Source organism: Equus przewalskii, chromosome 7 (genome assembly GCF_037783145.1).
Source record: "Equus przewalskii isolate Varuska chromosome 7, EquPr2, whole genome shotgun sequence".
Taxonomy (NCBI): Eukaryota; Metazoa; Chordata; class Mammalia; order Perissodactyla; family Equidae; genus Equus; species Equus przewalskii.
This window is the reverse complement of record NC_091837.1, coordinates 1,345,028-1,372,850: the sequence shown is the minus strand read 5'-3', so window position 1 is coordinate 1,372,850 and position 27,823 is coordinate 1,345,028. Positions and strand designations below refer to the sequence as shown.

General features: G+C 44.0%; 1 protein-coding gene and 1 gene segment (V, D, J or C); both read right to left on the bottom strand.

The window, feature by feature from the left end:
- Positions 1 to 3,134: 3,134 nt before the first annotated feature.
- LOC103543601 (zinc finger protein ZFP2-like) lies at positions 3,135 to 27,469 on the bottom strand. The gene is made up of 7 exons (XM_070626763.1): positions 27,114 to 27,469; positions 24,776 to 26,220; positions 22,947 to 23,152; positions 20,718 to 20,839; positions 18,711 to 18,816; positions 6,390 to 6,476; positions 3,135 to 4,767 (listed from the first exon to the last, which is right to left on the bottom strand). Exon 7 carries the CDS (start codon positions 4,478 to 4,480, stop codon positions 3,563 to 3,565), a length of 918 nt encoding a protein of 305 aa, XP_070482864.1. The 5' UTR covers positions 4,481 to 4,767; positions 6,390 to 6,476; positions 18,711 to 18,816; positions 20,718 to 20,839; positions 22,947 to 23,152; positions 24,776 to 26,220; positions 27,114 to 27,469; the 3' UTR covers positions 3,135 to 3,562.
- Positions 13,278 to 14,334, bottom strand: LOC103545673 (immunoglobulin lambda variable 6-57-like). The segment is given in 3 exon segments: positions 13,278 to 13,333; positions 13,889 to 14,170; positions 14,295 to 14,334. Coding segments are annotated over 3 exon segments (378 nt in total).
- Positions 27,470 to 27,823: the final 354 nt, after the last annotated feature.

Below are 27,823 nucleotides of genomic sequence, written 5' to 3'. Positions count from 1 at the left end.
TCTTTCCTGGATGTTTGTGGCATGGCCAAGGCAGACCCTTCTCTGCTGGAACTTTGGCCATGGTGGGTACAGACATCTACCCCCGGGTTCTGCTCTTGAATCATGAGAATGGGGGGGACTGTGTGCATGTAAGGTCCCATCTATTTTCTTGTAGTAAAGTATTCTGCTACTAAACCTATGTTATATCTGCACTGTGCAGTGCTACTGATATGTGTCCATGAGCTCCTTATACCTCACTTGGCACCCAACTTCACGCCCACAACACTCAACCTGGTCTATTCACAGATAGCGGGTGATGGAGGCCAGAAGGTGGGATTGGCTGGCTGGGTTTATAGAACAGAGAACACCCACTGCCCAAAAGGCCAAACCCATACTGTGAACCCCACAGGCTGTGCTTGGGCCCACTGAGGTGAGCAGCCCAGGGCTCTGTCCAACTCCTGTGGACCTTGGGCTCTGTCAGGCCATGTGCACTCCGAGAGCTGGAGCTGGCGTCACAAGATGCAGCCACTTTTCTGATGCCCACAGATGCCTTCTGCATTGCCCTGGGCCTCAGGGGAAAACCCACCTCCTCAGCCTCCTGACCTGCATGCAGGGCATAGAGAATGCAGAGGTGGGGCACAGAATTTTCCACACTGGCTCAGTTATCAGCCAGTGGCTAACTGGGAGCCCCACAGAAAAAAGGCAAGAAGAAAGGAAACTCTGTTAACAGAGTTTATACCACAGACACCTGGGTGAGAGGAAAGTGCTGGCCGCTTTCTGGGTGACAAGGCAATAAATGCACAACTCTCCGCTATTTTACTCCAAATCAAAACCAATTTGCACACTTTCTGTTTTAAATAACCATTTACCTGAAGTATTTTCTTCACCTCAAATCCTTTTCCATTGTTGTCTGTATACAAAACTCAGTAAAAACCGTCACACATCGACCAAAGGTGTTCAGGGTTCTCTTACTGTTAATTCGTAAGTGATTACGTGAAAAAGTTGGTGTAACGAGGATTTGCTGCTAGTAAGGCAAGTTTGCTTAGAATACTACCTAGCTGTAATCTGCACTTTTTAATGCTAATCTGATTAGCATTAGAAGACAGAAAATCTTTCTCTGCCAAACCTGGTTTCTAATGCCATGTGTATTGTGAGAACTAAAATTCCACTTGCAGCCTGGACGTCTTTGAGCCTCACAGGACCCCAAAGGCCTAACCGTTAATTCCCCCGCTCCTGACAGATATGCCCCCCTCCCCAACAGGAAAGGCTCTAATCCAGGTGGTTTCTCTATCAGCCGGACCAGCATTCCGTCCAGTCCTCAATCTAATGGGTCTCCCCTAAACCTCTTAGCCCAAGAATTATTCAAACAAGACAATTGCATGCTCCCATGGGAACCAGGGAGCAGCTCACCCTCTTCCTACCACAAAGCCTACCTCCCACGGCCCCCTCTGGTTTACTCTGCTCCCTAGTGCAATCCACGTGTGGTTTTGCATGGTGTCCTTCCCTGGGCCCTGAGCATATGTGACTAACAAACTTCTGTCAACCATCTGGCCAGTGCTGGGGGTCATATGTTTGGCTATCTTGTATTATTTAGGACAGAGTATCCCTCCCTCATCAATGGGGTAAGTAGGAGGTGATCAGAACACTGGGTTTGCTACAAAAACTATTTGTTAGAGAAGCCACAGAATTATCTTCTTCATTACACTTCTGTCTTCCACTTTCCAGAAAAAAGATCCCTTCTCTAATTTTTCCAAAATAATTCAACAATTATAAAACAGGTTATTTCTCTGTATGTTACAACTTATGACTACTATGTTGCCCTAATTTACCAATTTTATATACTTTAGAATCTGTATACAATGTAGAATGTCGGTATATTAGCTAATTATCTAAATGCACAGGGTTCAAGAAACTTCTTCTGTAAAGGACTAGTTACTATTTTAGGCTTTGCAGGCTCGTTATGGACTGAACTGTGTTCCTCCAATTTTGTATGTTAAAGCCTGCTGTGGTCTGAATATTAGTGTCCCACCCAAAGTTCCTATGTTGAAATCCTCACCTCCAAAGTGATGGCATGAAGAGGTGCAGCCTTGGGAAGGTGGTTAGGGCATGAAGACAGAGCCCTCATAAATAGGATGAGTGCCTTCATAAAACAGGCCCCAGAGAGAGTGCTTGTTGTCCCTTCCACCACATGAGGACACCGCGGGAAGGCAGCACCTTGATCTTGGGCTTTCCAGCCCCCAGAACTTGGAGAAATAAATTTCTGTTGTTTATGAGCCACCCAGTGGATGGTGTATCTGTTATAGCAGCCTGAACAGGTTAAAACAAAGCCCTAAACCCAGTGTGACCGGATTTGAAGACAGGGCCTTTAAACGGATAATTAAGGTTAGTTGAAGTCATAAGGGTGGGGCCCTCATCCAACAGAACTGATGTCCATATAAGAAGAGGAAGAGATACTAAGAATGCGCACTGAGGAAAGGCCATGTGAAGACACGGCGAGGAGGTGGCCACCTACACACCAAGGAGAGAGGCCTTAGGAAAAACCAAACCTGCCAGCACCTTGATCCCAGAATTGCAGCCTCTAGAACTGTGAGAAAGTAAATTTCTGTCGTTTAAGCCATCCAGCCTGTAGTATTTTGTTATAGCAGCCTAGTAAGCTAACACAGGCTAATAGTTTCTGTCACAACTATTCAACTCTGCCTTTGTAGAGTGAAAGCAGTCATAGACAATATATAAACAAAGGGATGTGACTATGTTCCAAAAAACGTCACAAAAACAGGTATAGGCTACATGGCCAAAGTTTGCTGACCCCTGATCTCCAGTACTTAAAGCTATGTCTATATAGTGGGCATCAGACTCGAAGTGTGAGCCTCACCTTCTCATACGTCACATCACTTATAGATCCAACAGACGTTATTTCTACACGTTTTCTAGAAACTCACTATGATGTATAAAAAGACTTAACTTTCACGTATGACTCCATGGTGTTAAAAATGTTATTTATAAGTTTCCCCTCAGTGTTTTAAAATTGTTAGTAAGAGATAATATTACAGTAAAACATTTCATACATTTTTTACGTTCTTAGTTCTCGTTATGATGAGCCTATTAATATTGAATACATGACATGTGAAATAGTTCCCACAATTACATTCATAGGATTTTCTTGTTTATTAATTTATTGATGTTGAGGAATGCCTGTGTTTATGCTGAAATATTTCCCACATTAAATACATTTATTGAATTTCTCTCCAGTCTGAATTTCTTTGTAACTGGCACATTATAAAGGTTTCTTTCTCTTATGAATCCTTTGATGTTGAAGAAGGTATGCATTCACAGTGAAGACCTTTCCAAATTCCTTACATTGATAAGGTTTTTCTCCAGTATGCATCCTCTGGTGTTGAGTCAGATGTGCACTCTGACCAAAGGTTTTCCCACACTCATTACACTTGTAGGGTTTTTCTTCAGTATGAGTTCTCCGATGTTGATTAAGGTGTGTACTTCTGCTGAAAGATTTGTCACATTTTTTGCATTTATAAGGTTTCTCTCCAGTATGACTTCTCTGGTGTTGAGTGAGGTGTGTATTCCATCAAAAAGCTTTCCCACAGTCACTACATTCAAAGGGTTTTTCTCCAGTATGGATCCTCTTATGTTGAATAAGGGATGACTTATGACTATAGGCTTTGCCACATTCAGTACATTCATAGGGCTTCTCTCCAGAATGTGTTCTCAGGTGTAAAGTAAGCTGGATGCTCTGGGTAAAGGCTTTCCCACATTCTTTACATTCGAATGGTTTTTCTCCAGTATGAATCCTTTTGTGTTGTTTCAGGGATGAGCTATGACTATAGGTTTTACCACATTCGGTACATTCATAAGGTTTCTCTCCAGAATGAGTTCTTAGATGTAGAGTAAGTTGAATGTTCTGAATAAAGGCCTTGCCACATTGATTACATTTATATGGTTTCTCCCGAGTATGAGTTTTCCAATGCAGAGTTAAATGTGAACTTTGGCTAAAGGCCTTCCCACACTGATTACATTCATAAGGTTTCTCTCCTGTGTGAATCCTCTGATGCTGTGTGAGGCATGTACTTTGGCTGAAGGCTTTCCCACACTCACTACACTCAGAGTGTTTTTCTCTGGTATGAGTTCTCTGATGTAGAATAAGAGATGAGTCCCAGCTGAACGACTTCCCACATATATTACACTCATATGGTTGCTCTCCTGTGTGACATCTTTCATGCTGTATAAGGTGTGTTCCCCTGCTGAAAGATTTCCCACAATTTTTACATTTGAAGGGCTTTCCCCTAGCACCAACCTTCTGACACCTAACAACATACAAATTTATTCCAGTATGAGTACTCTGGTGTTGAGTGACATCCAAGCCACAGCTGAAGCATTTCCCACATTTAGCACATTCATATGGTGTTTCACTTGTGTAGATTCTCTGATGATTGCTTAGATCTAGGTTATGTGACAAGCTACTGTCATCGCACTCCTTTTTATGCATTATTTTGCCTGAAGTTATTTTGTGTTGAGTAACAAAGTTTGATTGCTGTCTAAATTCTTTCTCAAGTCAATTATCTTCATGAATACTCTCCTGAGTCAGGCTCTTCTTTTGGGTAAATGCCATTTGCCCTATATGGCTCTCTAAACAGCCAAGAGATTCTGGGCCTTCTCTGGTGGAGTAACAGATTCCATTCTGTTTACCTTTGTTGATTATCACACCCTGGGAAAAGTCTTTAGAAATTAATTGCTTCAGATTTGACTCTTCAGTTCCAGATCTGTTCTCTTGGTCTGAAATAAATTTTAAAATGGAGGATATTTGACCATTTAGACAGATAGAAATTGTGAGCTAGTCAAAGCCACATATAATATGTTACTATTACTTTTATTCTTTGATTCCCCAAACAGAGACATGTTTTGAGGGCTTTGACTGATGTCAAATATGTCATGTAAGCCAAGAACCACTGTGCACAGGAGCAGGGAAGAAGTGAACAGGGACACACAAGTGGTTACAGGGTGCTGATAAGTGAAGCAAATGAGGACTATCTTTCTGGAATGACTGAAGGGTGAAAACCAGGACCTTGAGAATGGATGAGGAGTAGTGATGAGGGGAATCAGGATAAGAACCAGTGAAGGAAAAGCAGATCTGGGTGTAACTGGAATCACTGTGTGCCTGGGTCACTGGGAAATGTCAGCACTAATCTCTTAGCCTCCAACCTCTTTTGCCTGTTTGTCCATCTTGTAAGCTGCCACAGCTGACTCCCCTGAAACACCAATTCACCAGGTCTGTAAGGATGGTCCCATTCCACCCATTCTCCTGCTGCCATCAGAGGCAACCTACCACCACTTTTGAGTCAGGTACGGGGTCACTGAGTTGGGAAGTGACGAGCAGAAAGGGCACGGGCAGAGTCTACCGCAGGCGAGGGCACATGAGAAGACAAGGAGCAGAGGAGCTGAGTGAACTGGAGAGTGACTGTGGGACGTCTGCTGAGGCCGAATGCAGCACGGGGTGACAGTGCAGGTTCTGGCAGGTGGTGGCGTGGCTACGAGGACATTCCTAGTAGACTTGCCTAACAGCAACACTGAAGGTGGATTAAGAGAAGAGAGAAGGAATGGAGAAATCCCAGCCACAGCTCGTGATGGCTCGGGTTGACACGGGGCGGCAGTGTCTGGGTGATTCAATCAGAACCAGGAGACAGGGTCTGCAGGGGGTGAGGGGCAGGAGGCATCAGGTCACTAAAGGGTTTCTGTGCTGAATTTGAAGGGACAGCTGAGGGTGGAGGGATGAGAGCTGAGGGGAGGCAGGGCAGGGCTGCAGTGCAGGGTGGACAGAGGGCCGGGTGCAGACAGTGAGCTTTCAGTATGGGTGGCTCTTAGGTCTGCAAGTGTCAGAAGGAACAGAGAAGAGCAAAGGGGGACAGGGACAGAAGATGGAGGAAGGCAAATGTCTGAGGTGTGGTGTCAGGAAACCAAGGAGGAGAGGGCATGAGGAGGGAAGAGCTGCAAGAACTTCTGGAAACAGGGATAGAAAGCCTCTCCAGACCTGACTAGACAACAGATGTGCACCCAGGACAGCTGGGGAGAGGCTGGCAGTGCAGGAACTACAAGGGGACGAGAAGAAAGGGTGGCAAAAGGGGCATGACAGTCCAATGAGGGGCTTTTCTCGAGAAGGCAGAATGGCTGGCAGCCGGGGAAGGGAGTGCACCCAGGAGGAGGGAAGAAGAAAGCGCAGCTGGGGAGGGCCCGGGCCCAGGTGGGAGAGGAGCAGAGTGCAGGAGGTGGCTCCTGCACAGGGACTGTTCCCATGCAGCCCTGCATCACCTGGGAAGGCTCTGTGGCAGCACTTCTAGAAACCACCAGCTCGCTGGACAGCCTTGTGCATGAGCCCCCAGAACTGCTTCCCGCCTGCTCACCTGGAGAGGGGTCCCTAGGGATGTCCATCCATGGTGATCCGCCCTGCTCCAACTGGGAGATCACGTCAGGCTTGGAATCCTGGTGTCCTGCTCGGGAAAGACAAGAGGCGTAGGTTTTGGGGCTCATGACAGGTGTGACCCCAGGGCCCTGCCTCCATTCTCCTGCCTTCAGGACCTTTGCAGTATGAATAGCGGTTGGGGGGCCACCTCAGCCTCCCACTCCTGACCACACAAAGGACAAGCAGCAGAAACACCCTGAGTCCTTTGTCCTCTGAACACTGACACGCGATTCCATGGGTCAGAGGCCTTGGGACTTCAGGATTCAGGGTTTATACAGAGAAGAGAAAGTGACTCCTCCTTCTTCAGCCCCTATGGGCAGAGAAGGTGCACACAGGCCCCCAAAGACTGGGAGGCAAACGTGCGTTTGCAAGTCTAAAACCTCCTCCCAAGTGTTTGTTGCATCTTTTAAAATGATGCACATTTTCAGGGGGCAGAGCAAAATGGTGGGGTGAGCTGACCCAGGATTCTCTCCCCTCCAAAATACAACAAAAGATTGGAAGAACTGAATTTCAGAGAATAAACATAATGCCAGCTCATTAGAGGCTTACAATACCAAGAAGGCAGAGATCATAAACCTTGCTTACACCTTCGGAGGCGCTGGAATGGTAGGAGAGAACATCGCTCCCTCCCCTAGAGTCTGTGATCGCTGCGGCGCGGGTCGGGAAGGAGTGGGGGAGGGGCCGCGCAACCAGGGGATCATCCAGGACTCCTGCCGCTGGTTCAGTGGAGACCCGCTGACGGGGGGAAAGCTTCTGTCCACAGGGACCCCATAAATCAAGGGCCTTGGGAGACCAGAGAACAGAACTGATCTGAACCCAGACCAGCGGCGTGTCAGTAACAGCTCCTCCCCCCACCCGCCCCCCAGAGAAGCCAGTGGGCGCCGCCATCTTGCCCCAAGGCAGAGAGCTCATAACACGCCGCTCTCGACCTCCATCTAGTGGTGACAGGCTGTAACTGCAACAGAATTCTACCACCATGTGAAAAAACCGCTCCTCTACCATCCAGCAATTTATAAAAGCCCCAGACCAGAAGGAAAACAATAAAAGCATAGAATTAAGTCTTGAGGACTTGGAGTTAGGTAAACTAAGTGATAATGAGTTCAGAGCAGCTATAATAAAAAAACTCAATGAGGTAGAGAGAAAGATAGAGAAACAAGCTGAGTTCTGGAGTTACTTCACAAAAGAGACTGAAATCATAAAGAAGAATCAAACAGAATTACTTGAGATGAAAAACACAATGGACCAGATAAAACAGAATACAGATTCCCTGAATGCCCGTGTAGATAACATAGAGGAGAAAATTAGCATAATCGAAGATAGGCTGAATGGCGCCAGACAGAGGAAGAAAGAGAACTGAGAATTTAAAAAAATGAGGAAAATCTCCGAGAGATAATGGATTCAATGAGGAGTAAGAACATAAGGATCATAGGAATTCCCGAGAATATGGAAAGGGAAAATGGAGCAGAAAGTGTGCTTAGCGAAATTATTGAAGAGAACTTCCCAAATCTGGGGATCAACGGAGAAATGTGTGTAGAGGAGGGTTTTAGATCTCCTAGATTTGTCAATGTAAAAAGACCTACTGCAAGGCACATAGTAGTAAAGTTGGCAAAAAGGAAAGATAAGGAAAGAATACTCAGGGAAGTAAGAAAAAAAAAGAGAATAACCTATAAAGGAGCCCCTATCAGACTGTCAGCGGATTTCTCTACAGAAACCCTACAAGCTAGGAGAGAATGGAGTGACATATTCAAAGCTTTAAAGGATAAAAATCTTCAGCCAAGAATACTCTATCCAGCAAGAATTTCCTTCGATAGGAGGGAGAAATTAAATCTTTTCCAGACAAACAAAAGTTAAGGAAATTTGTAACTAAAAGCCCTCCATTACAAGAAATCCTCAAGAAGGCTCTCATACCTGAAAAAAGTAAAAAGGGAGAAAGGGGACACAATCCACAGACTAGGGAGACTGATGGATAGAACCAGAACAGGATAGCAAATATTCAACTATAACATTAGGGTAAAGGTAAGGAAACTACCAAAACAAGGATGATCTTAGCACTCTAACTACCAATTAATAAGACGAGTTGGAATAAAAAATGAAAATAATTATTTAGGAGGGGAAGAGCAAAGAGTCTAACTCAGTATTGGTCAAGTAAGTAAGAGACCACCAGAGAATAGACTATATTATACATGAGATTCTAAATACAAACTTCAAGGTAGACACTAAAATAAAGTACAGAACAGAGTCATAAATCATAAATAAGGAAAAATCTAAGAAACCCAGCATAAGAAATTGCAGTATTAAATGGGTAGTCTAAAGCACACAGGAAAAGAAACGCAGGAAAACAAGATAATGAGCGACAGATTGACAGCATTAAGTCCACATGCATCAATAATCACTCTCAATGTGAACGGATTGAACTCTCCAATAAAAAGACACAGAGTGGCAAAATGGATTAAAGAACAAGATCCAACAATTTGTTGCCTCCAGGAAACACACCTCAGCCCCAAGGACAAACACAGACTCAGGGTGAAGGGGTGGAGGACAATACTTCAAGCAAATAGCAAGGAAAAAAAGGCAGGTGTTGCAATTCTCATATCAGAACAAGTGGATTTCAAAATAAGACAGGTAAAGAGAGACACAGAGGGACAATATATAATGATCAAAGGGACACTTCATCAAGAAGAAATAACGCTTATAAATATCTATGCACCCAACACAGGAGCACCAAGATTCATAAAGCAACTATTAACAGACCTAAAGGAAGATGTTAAAAACAACACAGTAATAGTAGGGGACCTCAACACCCCACTCACATCAATGGACAGATCATCCAGACAGAAAATCAACAAGGAAACAGTGGAGCTAAATGAAAAACTAAAACAATTGGACTTAATAGACATATATAGATCACTTCATCCTAAAACAGCTGAATACACATTCTTCTCAAGTGCACATGGAACATTCTCAAGGATAGACCATATGTTGGGAAACAAGGCAAGCCTCTACAAATTTAAAAAAAAATTGAAATAACAACAAGCATCTTCTCTGATCATAATGCTATAAGGCTAGAAATTAATTACAAGAAAAAGCTGAGAAAGGCACAAAGATGTGGAGACTAAACAACACGCTACTGAACAAGCAATGGGTCACTGAAGAAATTAAAGAAGAAATAAAAAAATACCTGGAAACAAATGAAAATGATAACATGACATACCAACTCATATGGGATACAGCAAAAGCTGTATTAAGAGGAAAATTCATCGCAACACAGGCACATCTTAACAAACAAGAAAAATCCCAAATAAGCAATCTTAAACTACACCTAACTGCACCAGAGAAAAAAGAACAAATAAAACCCAAAGTCAGCAGAAGGAGAGAAACAATAAAAGTCAGAGCAGAAATAAATACTATTGAAACGAAAAAGGCAGTAGAAAGGATCAATGAAACAAAGAGCTTGTTCTTTGAGAAGATAAATAAAATTGACAAACCCTTAGCCAGACTTACAAAGAAAAAAAGGGAGAAAGCTCAAATAAACAAAATCAGAAATGAGCGAGGAGAAATAACAACAGTCTCTGCAGAAATACAACGGATTATAAGAGAATACTACAAAAAACTATATGCCAACAGAATGGATAACCTATAGGAAATGGATAAATTCTTGGACTCCTACAACCTCCCAAAGCTCACTCAAGAAGAGGCAGACAATTCGAACAGACCAATCACAAGGAAAGAGATTGAAACAGCAATCAAAAACATCCCAAAGAATAAAACCCCAGGACCAGATGGCTTTCCTGGGGAATTCTACCAAACTTTCAGAGAAGATTTAATACCTATCCTTTCCAAGCTATTCCAAAAAATAAGGGAGGATGGAACACTTCCTAACACATTCTGTGAGGCCAACATCACGCTGATACCAAAACCTGACAAGGACACCACGAAAAAAGAGAACTACAGGCCAATATCACTGATGAACATAGATGCAAAAATTCTAAACAAAATTTTGGCAACCAGAATTCAGCAATTTATCTAAAGGATCATACATCATGATCAGGTGGGATTCATACCAGGGACACAGGGATGGTTCAACATCCACAAATCAATCAATGTGATACACCACATCAACAAACTGAGGAATAAAAACCACATGATCATCTCAATAGATGCAGAGAAGGCATTTGACAAGATCCAACAGCCATTTATGATAAAAACTCTGAACAAAATGGGCATAGAAGGAAACTACCTCAACATAATAAAAGCCATATATGACAAAGCCATAGCCAACATCATACTCAATGGGCAAAAACTGAACACCATCCCCCTGAAAACAGGAACGAGACAAGGATGCCCTCTATCACCACTCTTATTTAACATAATACTGGAGGTCCTGGCCAGAGCAATCAGGCAAGAAAAAGGAATAAAAGGAATCCAAATAGGGAAGGAAGAAGTGAAACTCTCGCTATTTGCAGACGACATGATCTTATATATAGAAAACCCCAAAGAATCCATTGGAAAACTCTTAGAAGTAATCAACAACTACAACAAAGTTGCAGGGTACAAAATCAGTTTGCATAAATCAGTAGAATTTCTATATTCTAATAACGAACTAACAGAAAAAGAACTCAAGAACACAATACCATTCACAATTGCAACAAAAAGAATAAAATACCTCTGGGTAAATTTAACTAAGGAAGTGAAGGACCTATATAATGAAAATTACAAGGCCTTTCTGAGAGAATTGGATGACGACATAAGGAGATGGAAAGACATTCCATGGACATGGTTTGGAAGAATAAACATAGTTAAAATGTCCGTTCTACCTAAAGCAATCTACAGATTCAACGCCATCCCAATAAAAATCCCAATGGCATTCTTTACAGAATTAGAACAAAGAATCCTAAAATTCATATGGGGCAACAAAAGACCCTGAATTTCTAAAGCAATCCTGAGAAAAAAGAACAAAACGGGAGGCAGCACAATCCCTGCCTTCAAAACATACTACAAAGCTACAGTAATCAAAACAGCATGGTACTGGTACAAAAACAGGTGCACAGAGCAATGGAACAGAATTGAAAGCCCAGAAATAAAACCATATATCTATGGACAGCTTATCTTTGACAAAGGAGCTGAGGGCATACAATGGAGAAAAGAAAGTCTTTTCAACAAATGGTGCTGGGAAAACTGGAAAGCCACATGTGAAAGAATGGAAATTGACCATTTTTTCACCATTCACAAAAATAAACTCAAAATGGATCAAAGACCTAAATGTGAGACCTGAAACCATAAGGCTTCTAGAAGAAAACGTAGGCAGTACACCCTTTGACATCAGTATTAAAAGGATCTTTTCGGGCACCATGTCTTCTCAGAGAAGGGAAACAATGGAAAGAATAAACAAATGGGACTTCATCACACTAAAGAGCTTCTTCATGACAAATGAAAACAGGATTGAAACAAAAAACAATCCACTAACTGGGAAAAAATATTTGCAAGTCATATATCTGACAAAGGGTTAATCTCCATAATATATAAAGAACTCTCACAACTCAACAACAAAACATCAAACAACCCAATCAAAAAATGGGCTGGAGACATGAACAGACATTTCTCCAAAGAAGATATACGGATGGCCAATAGGCACATGAAGAGATGCTCATCATCGCTGATCATCAGGGAAATGCAAATCAAAACTACACTAAGATATCACCTTCCACCCATTAGAATGACAAAAATATCTAAAATTAATAGTAACAAATGTTGGAGAGGTTGTGGAGAAAAAGGAACCCTCATACCCTGCTGGTGGGAATGGACTGGTGCAGCCACTATGGAAAACAGTATGGAGATTCCTCAAAAAATTAAAAATAGAACTACCATACGATCCAGCCATCCCACTACTGGGTATTTATCCAAAGAGCTTGAAGTCAGCAATCCCAAAAGTCCTATGTACCCCACTGTTCATTGCAGCATTATTTACAATAGCCAAGATGTAAAAGCAACCTAAGTGCCCATCAACAGACGAATGGATAAAGAAGATGTGGTATATATATACAATGGAATACTACTCAGCTGTAAAACAGAACAAAATCATTCCATTTGCAATAACATGGATGGACCTTGAGGGAATTATGTTAAGTGAAATAAGCCAGCAAGAGAAGGATAATCTGTGTATGACTTCACTCATATGAGGAATTTAAAAATGTGGACTAAGAGAAGAGTTTAGTGGACACCAGGGGAAAGGTGGGGTGGGGGGTGGGCACAAAGGGTGAAGTGGTGCAGCTACAACACGAATGACAAACATTAATGTACAACTGAAATTTCACAAGATTGTAACCTATCATTAACTCAATAAAAAAATTTTACTCATCATATGCTGGATCTTGAGCTATTTATTTAATATCCTGTGACATTTGATTATTACAGGCTCTTCGTTCAGTGAAGTGTGAGCAGACATTCTGACAACTAATGTGCACCTGGCACATTAGGGCAACACGGGGATTCATTTGCTCCTGGAGGTTGATTTCTGTCCTAGAATTTGCTCCAGCATCCACGTGCTGCTCCTGTCTGTTGTCCCCTACCCACATTATACTGCAAACTCTGAGAGTTCATGACTCTGTCACGTTTTTATTCCACTTTGTATCCCATGCCTGAAAAATACTCCCTAAGAGAATAAGTGAAGATGGATCTGTTATATTTTTGCGTGCATTGTGTACAGATTTAAAATCTTAATTGCACACCTAGTCTGGCCAAAAATTGTGCTCTTCACTCTGGTTGAGAGGAGATTCCATGTCATTGGCTCACAAGTTCTCTGACCTCATTTGAGTCTGTGTGACTGTTTTGTCTAACAGATGGGGAAGCGGAAGCACAGGGACATGACACCTCCAGCCTTCCGTCCAGCTGAAAGGCGGAAAGAGGACTCAACATCAAAGGCCTCCTAACAGCTGTGAACATGTTATTTTAACCAGTGGTTCTCAGACTGGAGTAATTGTGCCCCCCCCAGGGCATTTTGGTAATGTCAGGAGGTGTTTTGTGTACCGTGAGTTGGAGAGTAGGATGCTACTGGCGTCTGATGTGTGCGGCACAAAGAGTGTTTCTAAACACCCTACAATGCACCGAACAGTTCTCTGCACCGGGAATGGCCCAGCCATATTGTCTGTAGTGCTGAGGTTCAGAAACCCTGTTTTGAACTAAATCACTTCCATGAAGTGATTGAAATGGGACTAAGAAATCATCCTTCAAGACATGGGGGGAAAATTTTGGAAAGAAAATAAAGAGATTCATACACATACAATCTCAACGTGAACCTTCAGCAGGAGACAGGAAAGAAGAACCTTCTCTGATGGGGACATATTGAAAGCAGACCCAGCATGGGGAGGCTCTGGGGAGTTTTGATCTCACTTCCCCACGGGTCTGGAGCACTGTTTGCTTATAGCCGCTGTCATTAAGACTGACAGTAGTAGTCTGCCTGGTCCTCAGGCTGCAGCCCAGAGATGGTCAGGTAGGCAGCATTGGAGGAGCTGTCGATGGAGCCAGAGAACCGATCGGGAACCCCAGAGGGTCTTTCGTCATCATTATAGATCACAGTGGTGGGGGCACTGCCCGGGCGCTGCTGGTACCAGTGCACATATTTGCTTTCAATGTTGCCGCTACTGCCGGTGCAGGAAATGGTGGCCTTCTGTTCCAGTGACTCAGACACAGAGCGGGGCTGTGTCAGCACAAACTCAGCCCAAGACCCTGCAAGGAGTAATTGACACAGAGATCCATGAGGACAAGACAGACTCCATTCCCAGGGAGGAGGGAGAGGTCATCATCCCAGATGACATCCAGATGCATCCCAGAAGTCCCTGCAGCCAGCCACCTGTGCAGTACGCCAAGAGGATGAGTGGAGCCCAGGCCATGGTGGAGATACCTCCAGGCTCTGCTTCCTAAGCCCTACAGCCAGGCCTGAGCCCACTACCCCTTCTGATGTGTCACCCTGATTCTCAGGTGGGAGGTCTCCATGCAAATCTTCCCCTTTCTGGAGGCTGCACATGCCCCTCCTTCAACCTTAGCCAAGCCTGCATCTATTCAAAAGAGCGTGTAGGACAGGGGAGGGCTTCACCCCAAGGATTTCACAGGAACACTTGCAAGATGCAGGGCAGAGAGGAGCTCACAGCTGAGGAACTGGGGAGCACCAGCGCCCTCTGGTGGATGCAGAAGACATGACGACCTGGGCTGGAGCCGGCGCTCAGGGCTCCTGCCCTCCCAGTCCCACACCCCCTCACAGTTGCATCCTTTTCAGATTGGCTTCCTTCACTTGGAAATACGCATGGAAGGTTCCTCCGTGTCGTTTTGTGGCCGGATAATATTTATTTTTATCGCTAAATCGTGTTCCATTGTATAGGTGTAGTGGTATTTATCACTTCACCTTTTGAAGGACGTATTGGTTGCTTTCAAGTTTTGGCAATCATGAATAAAGCAGCTGTAAACATCTATGAGATATTCTTGTGTCCACCCAAGTAACTCATTTAGGTAAATACCTAGGAGTGTGATTTCTGTATCATATAAGAGTTTGTTTCGCTGTGAGAAACTGCCAACTTGTCTTAAAAGTGGCTGACATTTTGCATTCCCACCAGCAAGAATGAGGGTTCCTGCCACCCCACATCCCGGGCAGCATCTACTGTTGTCATGTGTTAGGTCTCAGCCATTCTAATAGGGTCTGCTTGTCTCTCGTTGTTTAAACTTGTAATACCCCAATGACCTGTTAGGTTAAGCATCTTTTCACATGTCTGTTTCCCATTTGTGTGTCTTCCTTCATAATGGGTTGGTTCAGATCTTCTCAATGGAGAGGAATTGTCAGCACCTGGGAATCCAGGAGCTCCAGAAAATTCTAAAATCAGGTAAAAGAGAAACACAGTTTCTCTACTCTTTCAGAGCTCAGGGAATTACCAGTAAAGCCCAGTCTGGTACAGTGGAAATACAAGTGTCTGGGCTTGGGGTCACCTGGTCCTCTCAGGTCACATATGCTGCATTTCCGCCCTTCTCATCACCGCTAAGAACTGTGGAGGCAATTTTGCTTCTGGAAGCAAAGCGATTCCATTTGCAAGGGAGACCGATATCTTCTAAAGGAGGCATTTTCCCTGACCCCATAAAACAGACTGGGTCAAGAGCATGAAGGCCTGCAGTTTTAGTAGCAGAAGTGACAGCAGAAGCCCAAACCTGAGCTGGTGTTGGTCACAGGCAGGGACAGGGAAGTGACGGGTCAGACAGGGGAGTGAAGTGAAGCAGATTTTTTGCCACATTTTCCAGTGGAACAGGAGCTCGTAGTGGCATTGGGATTGTGTTCAGCTCCATAGCAACGATAATCGATGATCAGCCTGGTCCTCAGGCTGGAGCACAGGTGGTGAAAGTGGTTCTGTTAACAAACAGAATCTGGAGAATCAGGTTCAAGCTCTTGGCAAGTCAATGACGTCCGTCCTAGGTCACACACATAGGGGTTCTGCATGGGAGTCCTTGGTACCGTTGCCATGGTGACCCCCAATGTCTGTGCTGCTCCCTGTGCAGGAGAAGGTGACCTTGGGATCTGAGGTTCATCAAGAGCTTTACAGGAACGGGCCGGCCTAGTGGCGTAGCAGTTAAGTGCGCACGTTCTGCTTCAGCGGCCCAGGGTTTGCAGGTTCGGACCCCAGGTGCGGACATGGCACCACTTGGCACACCATGCTGTGGTAAGCGTCCCATGTATAAAGTAGAGGAAGATGGGCATGGATGTTGGCTCAGGGCCAGTCTTCCTCAGCAAAAAGAGGAGGATTAGCAGCAGATGTTAGCTCAGGGCTAGTTTTCCTCAAAAAAAAAAAAAAAAAGAAAAGAAAAGAAAAAGAGCTTCACAGGGAGAGTCACACATGCACATATTGGGGATTTCTGCCTCTGATGTCCCACAGCCCCATGTCACACCTCAGATTCTTTGAAAGCTCCCATGGGGTGTGATAGGAGAGGAGGACAGAGGTCAGCGCCTGTGAGCTGAGGAAAACACACTCATGGGAGTCCACATGAGTCCTGAGTGGTGTCAGCTATAAGAAGGTCTTATCCATCGACCCACTTCACCCGCCTGCCCTGGAGCAGGCTCGGCATTTTCCCAGCAACTGCGGAGCATCCTCATCCTCTCATGGCCTAGGAAGAGGTTTCTGGGCCTCAGGCCCCAAACTTCCCCTTTGAGTCATCCCCCCTCCCTGATTTACAACTGAAGGTCCAGGTTCCCAGCAAGGGTTCCAGGCCAGCTCTGTGTCTGGAATTCCTCCTGGGCTAGATCCTCACTCATCTTGTCAGCTCTGGCTGCTGCCCCCTTGTGAGCGCACTGAGGCTCTGCATCTGCCAGATTCAGTTCTCTGGTTGAAACACACCAAAGCTCCCTGATCCAGACGTCAGGATGCAGAAGATTCTGGAGAGGCCCTGAGTCTGGGGCTCTGAGGGTAATAGAATGATTACTGAGGAAAGTCAATAGACTCTATGAATGAGAGGTATGCCACGTGCATGTATTGTGCCTGAAGGAGTCCCTTGGGGATAACTGGTTAGAGACTCTCTGTCACAGAGGTTAAGAGTTTAGACCTGGTGTCAGGAGGGGGAGCTCAGCCAGCTCAGCTCTTGCAGGATGTGACCTCTAGCTAGAGGGATCTGATAAAATACAGGACACACTGTTAATCTAGAAACTCGGATAATCAATATTGCATAGGGCATCCTTATAGCGAAATGTTCCATGTTGTTTATCTGAATTCAAATTTAACTGACCTCTGGTTTTGTTGCTCTATCTAATAGCGCACCCCCAGGTCATGTGCACACCCTCTCCATGCTGGTGCGCTGCCTGGGAAGTAAGAGTGGTGCGGTTCTCAGAAATAAATAAGGTCACACACTTAAAGACATAAAAAACAAAACAAAACAAAACAAAACAAAGCAACTTGCAGTCAATGAAAAACATTTCTCTGGGTGCACATATATCAGCATCATTGGCCTCTTCTACTGAGAAACCAGTGGCCCACGAGAAAGGATGCAGAGGGGGCATACTTTTATAAATTGATTTGGCATTGTGATTATGCATTACTCATTCTAAGCCGGAAATAATAAAGCATTCTACTCACTACTGAGGAAGATGAGAAAATAACAACACAAATGCCGGCAGGGCTGAGCATCCAGCAGACACAGAAGCCACAGTCCCTAGAGGATGAGAAGCTTCAAGCCGCCCAAGAAATAGTATGAGTACCTCATAGAGTCCTGAGTGGATTCTATTAATCTCTATACCAGCGCAAGTGGAGAATATGCATTTACAATGTCACTTAATAATAGAGGAGGTGCCCACGATGGGAAAGCCCCTCTGTCCCCAAAGTTCATAGTGCATCCTCCATGTGTTTGAGCGCAACTCAGGAACAATCTTCAAGAATCTCAAAAGCAGTGCACTGAGTGAAAGAACTGGGTCATACAAGGGTGACACTGTGTGACTCCATTTATGCATCTGAGAAAATGCAAACCCACCACAATGAGAGGAAGCACATCCGTTGCTGCCTGAGGAGGAAATGATGGGATGGGGTGAGAGAGGGATCCCAAGGAGCCTGAGGAGACTGTGCCAGGGCGGAAATGTTCACTCTCTCGATTGTGCTGATGTTTTCAAAGGGGTATAAATTGTCAAAAGGTATCAAATTATGCATTTCAAATATGGACCCTTTATTATATGTCCAGTCCATATTAATTAGAAGAGCTATAAATAAAACAAATAAGGTGTTGGCTTGACTTCTGGCTTCTGGTCCATGATGTTAGGAGCCTGGAAGTCTCCGCTCCATCCCCAAACACTAAAGAGCTGAACAAACTGAAAAGGCTCCAGCTGTTCTTAGGTTCCTAAGAGCAGTGAGGTCATAGGGCAAATTGCCGCCCCCAGATTGGGGAGACTCACAGGTGAACGCAGAGAATCCCAACTGAGCCCCCGAGGGGACCAGTGCTGGGGCACGGAAACCTGACCTGTAACGGACAATCTGCAGGAGGCTCAGTGTGGACAAGTGTGGACCCTCAGAGAGTTAAAACTCCAGGAGGACCTGGTCACAGGGGCCCACACTTTTGTGAGTTTTGCCTCCAGCAGCTGGACCTGTTTCTTACAGTGAATGTCTGAGAAAAAATATTGTGCTTCTGACAGAGGAAAGAAAAAAGGAACAATTTTGAAATATGCTAGAGCATTCTGTTCTTAAAAAGTCTGCTCTAAGGAGAAACTATTTTACCAGAACCTGACATGCTAAGGTTTGATCAGGGACACACCTACCTGTGGGGACTCCAGCCCACTTCAGCCATCCCGCCCTGCCTACGTGGAGGACGCAGAGCACACGTGACGTTCTCTAAGCACATGGATGTGATCTCTTCTGATGCCTCTGGGAAGGAATTGGGTCCAAAGTTACCAGAAATGAAAGGAGAATGAACATTTATTGAGTATCCACTAAACGTCAAGTAGTTTATTAAAATGTCACCCCATCAGATCCTCTCAACGCTGCATTTATAAACACTGTACATCTTTTTCAGAGAATACATTTAGTGAGATATTAATTCTTTCAAGGTCAAACAATTCTAGTTTTCATTTCTTCGAAATTATCTAATTTTGAAGTTTGATATTTCATGTACTACTCCTTCAATTATATACTCTAAGCATTTTGTGATCACCAGAAATTGCCCAGTTTTTTTTTTTATTGTGGTAAGAACCCTTACCATATGGTCGGCCCACTTAACCAAGTCATAAGCGCACACTGCGGTACTGGGAACTCTGGGCACAGGGCTGTGAGCAGCTCTCTAGAACTTACTCATCTTGCACGACTGAAACTTTGTGCCTGTCGGACAGCAGCTCCCTCTTTCCTCTTCCCCCAGCTCCTGGCAATCACCATTCTCCTCTGTTTCTGTGAGTTTGACATTTTTTTCTTCTTTTTTGGTTTGGGGGGTACTTTTTCAGTTTTAATAGGGCATTACTGCCAAATCAACGTGTTACCTATTTACAATGACCTGATTTGATACATTGCGAAAGGATTCCCCTCATCAGGATAAATAACACATCCGTCACCACACAGGTTTCTCTTTTCTTCTCTTTCTCTCTTTTTCTTGCGAGCATATTTAAGTTCTCTCTTCGCAAATTTCAATGACACAATGCAGTGTTGTCAACTATAGTGAGTTGAACCATTTCAGATAGCTCGCATAAGTGGAATCACACAATATTTGTCCTTCTGTGACTGGCTTCTTTCACTCAGCACAATCCAGCGATCCCACTTTGGGGTATATATCCACCAGAATTGACATCAGAATCTCAAAGAGACATCTGCATTCTTGTGTTGACTGCAGCCTTGTTCACAAGAGCCAAGATATGGAAACAGCTTAGTGTCCATCGACAGATGAATAGATAAAGATAATGCCAAGAAATATTACTCAGCCTGAAAAGAGAAGGCTATTTTGCATATGCAACAACATAAAGACATTTATTTGACAAGCGACTGCAGACTTCTGTTTGGGCCAAATGGAGTGAGCCCCATGCAGCCTCTCTCTCTCAGATGACAAATGAAACTCTGGCCACAGAACAAATAATTTGCCATCTGATTTGTAAATTCACCAAGTGAACAACTCCCAGTAACTTGAATCCTGATACTGACCAGGTCTGAGACAGGTTCTGTTAAGATACATAAAACAATATTTATATATTACAAATGCTTTAAAAATATACGCAAAATAAATTTGAAAATATGCACAAAATACGGGCAGAGCTTAATAAATGGTTATAAGGCAGTCCCCCTATTGACCACCACCAAGGTCATGCCCGTCCTCTGTGACATTTGTTCAGTCTTAGTTGTACAGGAGACTGCAAATTAGTACTTCCTGTGTCCCTATGTTACTGTCTCTCTAGGCATTTCATTGTGTGGAGTTCGTCAATGTCTCTCGAATGATACATGAGAAGAATATTATTTATCGTATTATGTAAAGAATGACACTGAAATGAGTCTGACCGAGTTGGTGTGAACGTTATGCAGCATTTTAAATGCCCTTTTCCCTCAGCAGTGCTATCTGGGGCAGAAGGAACGGGCAGAGCAGCTGAGGGGATTTGGAATTAGAGAGGAGCAGGAGGAAGACAAAACTTCTCCAGTAATCTTTGCAATTTAACCACCACATTGGCGTTCTCACAGCGTGAAATCAAATATGATTTTATGTTCATTCCAGGATTGCTAGCACATCATTTCATAAAATGTGCAGGGTTATTGTTTCCTTTTCCCGTCATCTGTATTTGAGAGCCCCAACTCACCTCAGACAAAGGTCCATACTGAATTATTCTGTGTCTTCTATTAAACAAAGGATTCTTTGATACAGTGCAGAAAAATATGTACTTTGATGAGCACGAAATTTGAAGAGAAGGAGCATCTAAAACTTAAGAGGAAAAGGAAGAATTAGAAAAAATAATTGAATTATCTGAAAAACACAAATAATATCAGCTTTCATAAGTCACTGTAAAATATAGAAATAAATGACTAATGACATACTACTTATAAATAGCTACTAAAATTAGGACATTTTTAGAGCTAACGCATTTATTATATATTCCATCACGAATAAAGTTGGGAGGCCATAGTAATGAGCCAGGACCCCTGACCTCTGCAGGGAGCCCTCACCCCAACCCCAGAAACTGTCTCAGACACTCTCAAGGCATCATGGGTCAGAATCATTCCTTCCTATAGGGAAGGTGTGGAGCCAATGGTGAATGAAGAGATGGGAAGCTGGATATGGGAGAAGAAGCCCGGAGCTGGGGCCCTTCACAGAGCAGGAAAGTGCAGGGAGGAGCTCCCCTGGTGGTGTGCTGCTTGACCCAGGTCAGAGCTTTCCCTGGGCTTTGCTGTTTACGTCTGAAGGACCACGCTGATGCACACTGCCCACCATGGGCTAGAGGATCAATGAGTCCTGTTTCAGTGGGTCCAGTAACTTCATTTTCCTCTCCCGCAATGTGTCAAGTTTCCACCGCTAGAAGCTCACAAGCTCTCTGCGCTTGGGGCGTCTGGCATGTGTTCTAGTGCGTCTTCATATCTGCTGTCCCCAATTCTGTGTTCACCATCGCCCAGAGATTTCAGTCATCTAGTCTCAGCCCAGATGCCCCCTGGTGTCAAGGTGAATGTTACTGCATATAGCACTGATGGTACTTGCACCCTATGCTCTGCTCAAGTGATACCGTTCCTGATGGTTTGGGTTTCATTATTTTCCTAGAATCGGAAAATGAAATTGCCCTACATCCTCTCTTCTTTTTCTCTCTCTCTATATGTAACATATAATATACAACATATATAAGATGCAACATGTATCACATAATATGCAATATGTAGCATTTCATACATTATAATGCATTTTACATACGAAGTTCTCTCCATATAATACATTACATATATTTATGTTTTTATATGTAATTTTATAATATGCATATTAGTTTAAAATAAATATAAATTCCTTACTTTATATGACTGTTTGATGTAGCTAATATATTTTTAATCAAGTTCTGTAGTTTTACTCACTGTGAGGGCTGATAGAACAGGAACGTTACTACAATGGAACCTCCTCCCTATTTTAGGGCTCTTCTCCCATTGCTGTACTAAAAACTCTCATAGCCTGTGACTGTAATGTACTGGGCCCTAATCAAGATTTTTTTAAGAGCTCCATGGAATTATTGAGTGTTAGGTGTCTAGCATCTGAATCCAAAAGAACAGATGTTTATCCAGCACTTTCCCAACCAAGGAACCACAGGGAAGAGCAGGAGACGTTGTGGATTGACCTGAGGGAGGTGAGCACTGAATGAGATGGCATTGAATGTGGAGATTGCTGTGGGTGGTATTGATGGATACCTGTGCAGTATTGTCATCCAGTCCGTGAACATGGCTGCCCTTTCACTTATTTAAATTCGTTTTTTTCAGTAATGTTTGTATTTTTCAGTTTACAGCCTTTTCTATTTTATTATTTTTGATGCTTTTGGAAATGGAACTGCTTTCTTAATATCCTCTTAATCTTGCTCTTTGTTGTTAATTAGAAAACCAACTGATTTTTGTAGAGTATTTTCTACCCTTAGTCCCGTAGTAGATACCAGATAGAACCCATTAGGGGTTATGATAGGAGTTGGTTTTCCTATCTTGAAACAGTAGGATAACAAGTATTAAGCCAGGTGGGAAAATGAAAATGAAGCACTGCCATCCATGAGCAGTACAATGAGTAACCCTGGATCCACCTCTAAAGGCATTGAGGAAAAGTAGGGATTTTCCTGAAGGTTTAGTGGAGGCCAGAGAATAGCTATCACAAAGTACACCTGAGAGCAAAGCTTCTTCAAAATCCCCTTCGAGTAGCTCTGTCTTCCTAGATTTCCATTCCTTTTGGCAGCTGCCCCAACTCTTTCTTCTCCCTCTCTGCTCGTTTTCCCCAGTCAAGCTCATTTCTCTCTGCATCTTTCTTCTCCAAACCCCCTCAGCTTGCATATCCACCCAGTGGAATGATGCCAGCCCACCCTCGTGGTCATCCACTCCTCTGCAGCTTCTCAAGGTTGCCCCAGGACTCTGAAGCACCAGCATTCTTTCCATCTAGCATCACTTTGGAACGTGGTTAGTGACATAACTCATCGGTGAACAACATGGGCTCTAAATTCTGACTTCATCTTCGCAAACCGGGTGACCTCAAACGAACGATATCCTTCCTCTGGAGCTGTTTTCCAATCTATAAAATAAGGATAATATAAGTACGTGGCCAGCATGATTGCCGTGAGTATTAAATGCGATGATGCCTGCAAAATACCGGTCTGTAGTGACTGTGCAGTAACTGTTAGCCATCAGTACTATTATTCATCTGCTGGAAAATTCTATGAGGTCAGTAGGGCAGTGGTTCCTGTTTTGATATGAACAAAGCAAGGACCCCAGTGGTGAATTGATTTGCTCAAGGTTGTACAAGACAGGCAGCCAAGCCAGAGGTCAAATCCCATCCCTTGAGTCCAGAGCCTTTGGATTTCTGCCCCAATTTCTTGAGGTCAAGACCTGACAAGCAAGTGCTGGTGAATGGGGTCCCCCACAGCTTGGATGCTGTTTAAGAATTCTGAGGAGAGGCGATACCCCTTCCTGGCTTCAGTTTTCAGTGCCAACATTAAATTATGATGATGTATGACATGAAATTGTGTCCCCTGCTGGCCCCTGAAAGTTGCATTTCTTCTGAGGGCGACTACAGAGGATCCATTTTGCTGTTACTCAGTAGGTCTGGAGTGACCTACTCTAGTCCCTCTGCTTGGAACACAAAGCTCATTGCCCTCATGAGCCATTTCTCACAGCAGCCACTCAGGGACTTCCTACATACTTCTAGTTTGCCTGGATGGTGCCCCCCGTTGGGGTGTCATCACTTCATTAAAATACAGAATTAAAGTTTGTCACTGGACACCCAGCCAGCTGTCAAGATCCCCCCTCCTCCTGCCAATGTCACACACTTGGTACTTCCCAGTATAGTGTGGTGTTTAGGGAATTCTGGAGTCAGACAGATATGAGTTCAAGGTCTAGGTGTGACACTAAATGTGGACTTGGTTCAATTTTTCAGCCTCTCTGAATCTCCATTTCTTCATCAGTAAAATGGGTATTTGGATAATGAAAAGCAGGCAGTTAATACTTCCTCGGACTCTGGTAGTTCATGAGACTGTGTCAGTGAGCTATGACTACACTAATGTCACATAACAGATAACCATAAACCTTAGGGGCACATGACAATCAGCAATCCACAGAAGAACAAATGTAAGTAGCCAACCCAAATGTGGACAGACTTCCCTGCATTAGTAAACAAAGCATGTCCAATTAAAGAAAACCCAAGATACCATTTTTCATCTATACTTAATGGGAACTCTTTAAAAGATAGACTTTACTTTTTAGAACAGTTTTGAGATTGATAGAAAATTTAAGAAAGACAGCACAGAGAGTTCCATACACCTCTGTTCTGGTTTGCTATTACTAGCATCTTACCTCAATCGGGGATATTGGTTACAACAGATGAAATTATACAGGTTCATTGTTATTAACTAGATGTATGACTGTTGATGTTGACCTTGATCGCCTGGCTAAGGTAGTGCTTGTCCGTTTCTCCACTGCAAAGTTACTGCCCCTCTTTCCCTACTGTGCACTTTAGGAAGGAATTCCATGCACAGGTCTCTCCCTGGTTGATGCCCCCTCAGCTCTCAGGATCAGGGCAGAAAAAGGAAGATGTGCACAGCTGACTCTCTCCCAGTTCAGGCCTCATCCTGATGCAGTACCACGTGACCTATATAGTGAGGGGTATGTCTTGAATAGCAAATATTTACTGAATACCTACCTGGTGTTCAGTCTGGTGGTTGGCAGTGGAATGCCAGGCTGTGCTAGACAGCCTCATCCCTGCTCAGGGAGCTTGCCCTGAAGTAGGAACATTAGGGTGGGAGGCAGACATGGGGCCATCCTTCCCCAACTTCACCACTGGAGACAGGGAGGCCAGAGAGGACACTGCTGCACTCATGGGTCTGTGATGGGATGAGCGTTGATGGGATGATAGGAGAGCAGGGAATCAGAGGCAACACGAGAGCTGAGGGCACCTGGGAATGACGTGAAGAGTCCTCGGGTTTAGGCGGAGATGTGGAAAAGTCCATGAAACGATATAAACAGAGGAAGATGGAGATAAACAACATGACCTGGGAGAAGTGAACTACCAGGGAAATGAGATTAGAATTCAGGAATTACGAGACCCTGGCAGGGCAAGTGCCTTAGGAATCCCAGAAGATGTGCTTTGGTTTGTCAGGTGGAGGGGCTTGGTCATCGGTTGAATGTGATCTACTGAGGCTGCTGGAAAGGAAGACAGGGAGAGGCCACATGTCAGCAGGGTAGAAGTGAAGGGTGGGTGGAGAGAGTTGACAGAGGGAGGACAGATTCCCCTCCAGGAAACCTTGCATGGGAAGTGTAAGATGGAGGAGTCCAAATCTGGATGTCCTTCACTGTGTGTCATAAAAATAGAATAATGTTAATTTGTAGATTTTTGTCACAGGGGAAGATAAATTCAAAGCTTATAGATTGATTACCCTTTAAAACATTAACTGTTTATGTCCAACAAAGAAAATTTGCTTACTTGGCCCCAGCTTTTGGTGCCATAAAAGTACTATACTCAAAAACATTCTTTACCACCTTACTGGTCTCCTCAGTAAGATGAGTTGAATAACATTTGGACTCAAGTTTAGAGTTCTTAGTGTGTGAGATTCATGTGTTTAACTTTGTGAAAATTGGTCTCTTACAAGTTGGGAGCGTATTTCCTGAGATGTCTGAGAGGATCCTTCCATCTAATCTACTGACCCTGTGGTGACTGAGGACTGAATGCTCAAGCTCAGGAATTACTGTTCTTGAGTCCTGAGGTGATTCCCAGGAGCTACGAAAACTTTCCTTTTCTGACCCTGTATTTTTCTAGAAATTCACCACCCCCACACACTTTTTTGTTACAAGGGGCTGAAAATGATTTCGGGGGCATTAGCTGACTGGTGTCTACGTGATGAGAACATAACGGAGGTAGTAGAATTTTGGAGAAAGCGTTCTTGGTGGGATATTACAGGAAGGAAAGGAAAGGAAAGTGTCGAGTATGATTATGGAGACTCTAATCTTCAGTGACTGAAAGCATTGCAGACAGGGAGCTGGGTGGACCCACGCCACGTGGGGCCTCGGCGTCATTCTGCAGTTGTGCCTTTTTGTAAGTCACTATCACTCTCACTGGCTTGGATTCAACAGGTTGCTTGGTTGACACTCCTGAAATGAAAAACCAACGATTGTCTTAGTATAAGCATATTCTCAGATACTAGACTCATCTCATTGGGATGAAATGGATTTTCCTAAAGACTTCCTCAGAGCATTGAGGTAAATGTCTGAAACCAAGAAATGTCAAAAATAGGAAGGGGCTCATGATACAGGCCCCCAGGTTCTGAATCTAAACTCTACCTTCTAGAATGGACTCCTGCCCGTTAGCTGTGATTAGCGAGGCGCCAATAATACCAGCTCTAGCATCAGGGGCACTTCTACTAGCCTTCTTAAATACTTTTTCACAAATTTATTTCACATCCATTATCTTACTTAATCTTTACAACGCTCCTAAGATTTAAACATTATTACCCCCCACAGTTTAGAGATGAAGAAACTGAAAACGAGCTAGAATAATTGGACAAAGATCAAACAGCCAGGAAATGGTAGCACAGGAGTCTGCAGTACTCTGAAAGGTTGTCTGACATCAAGTCAGCTCCTTTCTCAATGATGCTGCTCCTCTTAATCTGTTTCAACGAGCACTGGAATTCCTCGGTGCTTCAGGGACCACTGAGCAGCAGCGCCTCGGGGCCCTCACTCTGGTTTCAACCAGAGGACGTCTATTATACACATAATAGATTTGAAGTTTTGTTTGAAAATGTTCCCAGACACTCTATCCCATGATGTCTCCTAAAGCTGTTATGAGCTGCACCAGCAACTTCTTGAAGTCAGAGACCTCGACTTCTTCTTTCTTTGGTCTCACAACAGTGTGCAACCCTGCCTGACCTGTGAGCCAGCCTGTGGAAGGAGGAGCAGATGGGAATCACTGCCCTTGGGATGTGCTCTGGGATCCCCCGTCTAGGTATCTCCCATGACCCCTGGCGGCCTCGCTGCCTGTTTCTCACCGAAGTCAGTCGAAAGATCTGCAGCCTTCTCGCTGCCATCACAATGCATGGAGCTCTCCCCAGGAGGGAAGCAATGTCTTCTCCGAGGTCAGTCGAAGGATCTGCAGCCTTCTCGCTGCCATCACAATGCATGGAGCTCTCCCCCAGGAGGGAAGCAATGTCTTCTCCGAGGTCAGTCGAAGGATCTGCAGCCTTCTCGCTGCCATCACAATGCATGGAGCTCTCCCCCAGGAGGGAAGCAATGTCTTCTCCGAGGTCAGTCGAAGGATCTGCAGCCTTCTCGCTGCCATCACAATGCATGGAGCTCTCCCCAGGAGGGAAGCAATGTCTTCTCCGAAGTCAGTCGAAGGATCTGCAGCCTTCTCGCTGCCATCACAATGCATGGATCTCTCCCCCCAGGAGGGAAGCAATGTCTTCTCCGAAGTCAGTTGAAGGATCTGCAGCCTTCTCGCTGCCATCACAATGCATGGATCTCTCCCCAGGAGGAAGCAATGTCTTCTCCAAAGATCTGGAGGCAATTCTCAATCAAAAATTGCACAAGAGAAATCTGCAACACAAAAGGGTAAAAACGGGGTGTTCTTTTCATATGGCATAGTTATAAATCACATTTCATACATGAATCTTGGCTCTAACAAAAATTGTGAAAGAATACTAAGAAAAATTCAGAGAACCAGTTTTCTCTAAGAACGAACTGTGATACTTTCGTGAGT

Excerpts from the sequence above, each read along its gene's own strand:
- LOC103543601 (XM_070626763.1), bottom strand. The coding sequence starts at position 4,480 with ATGCATAAAAAGGAGTGCGATGACAGTAGCTTGTCACATAACCTAGAT.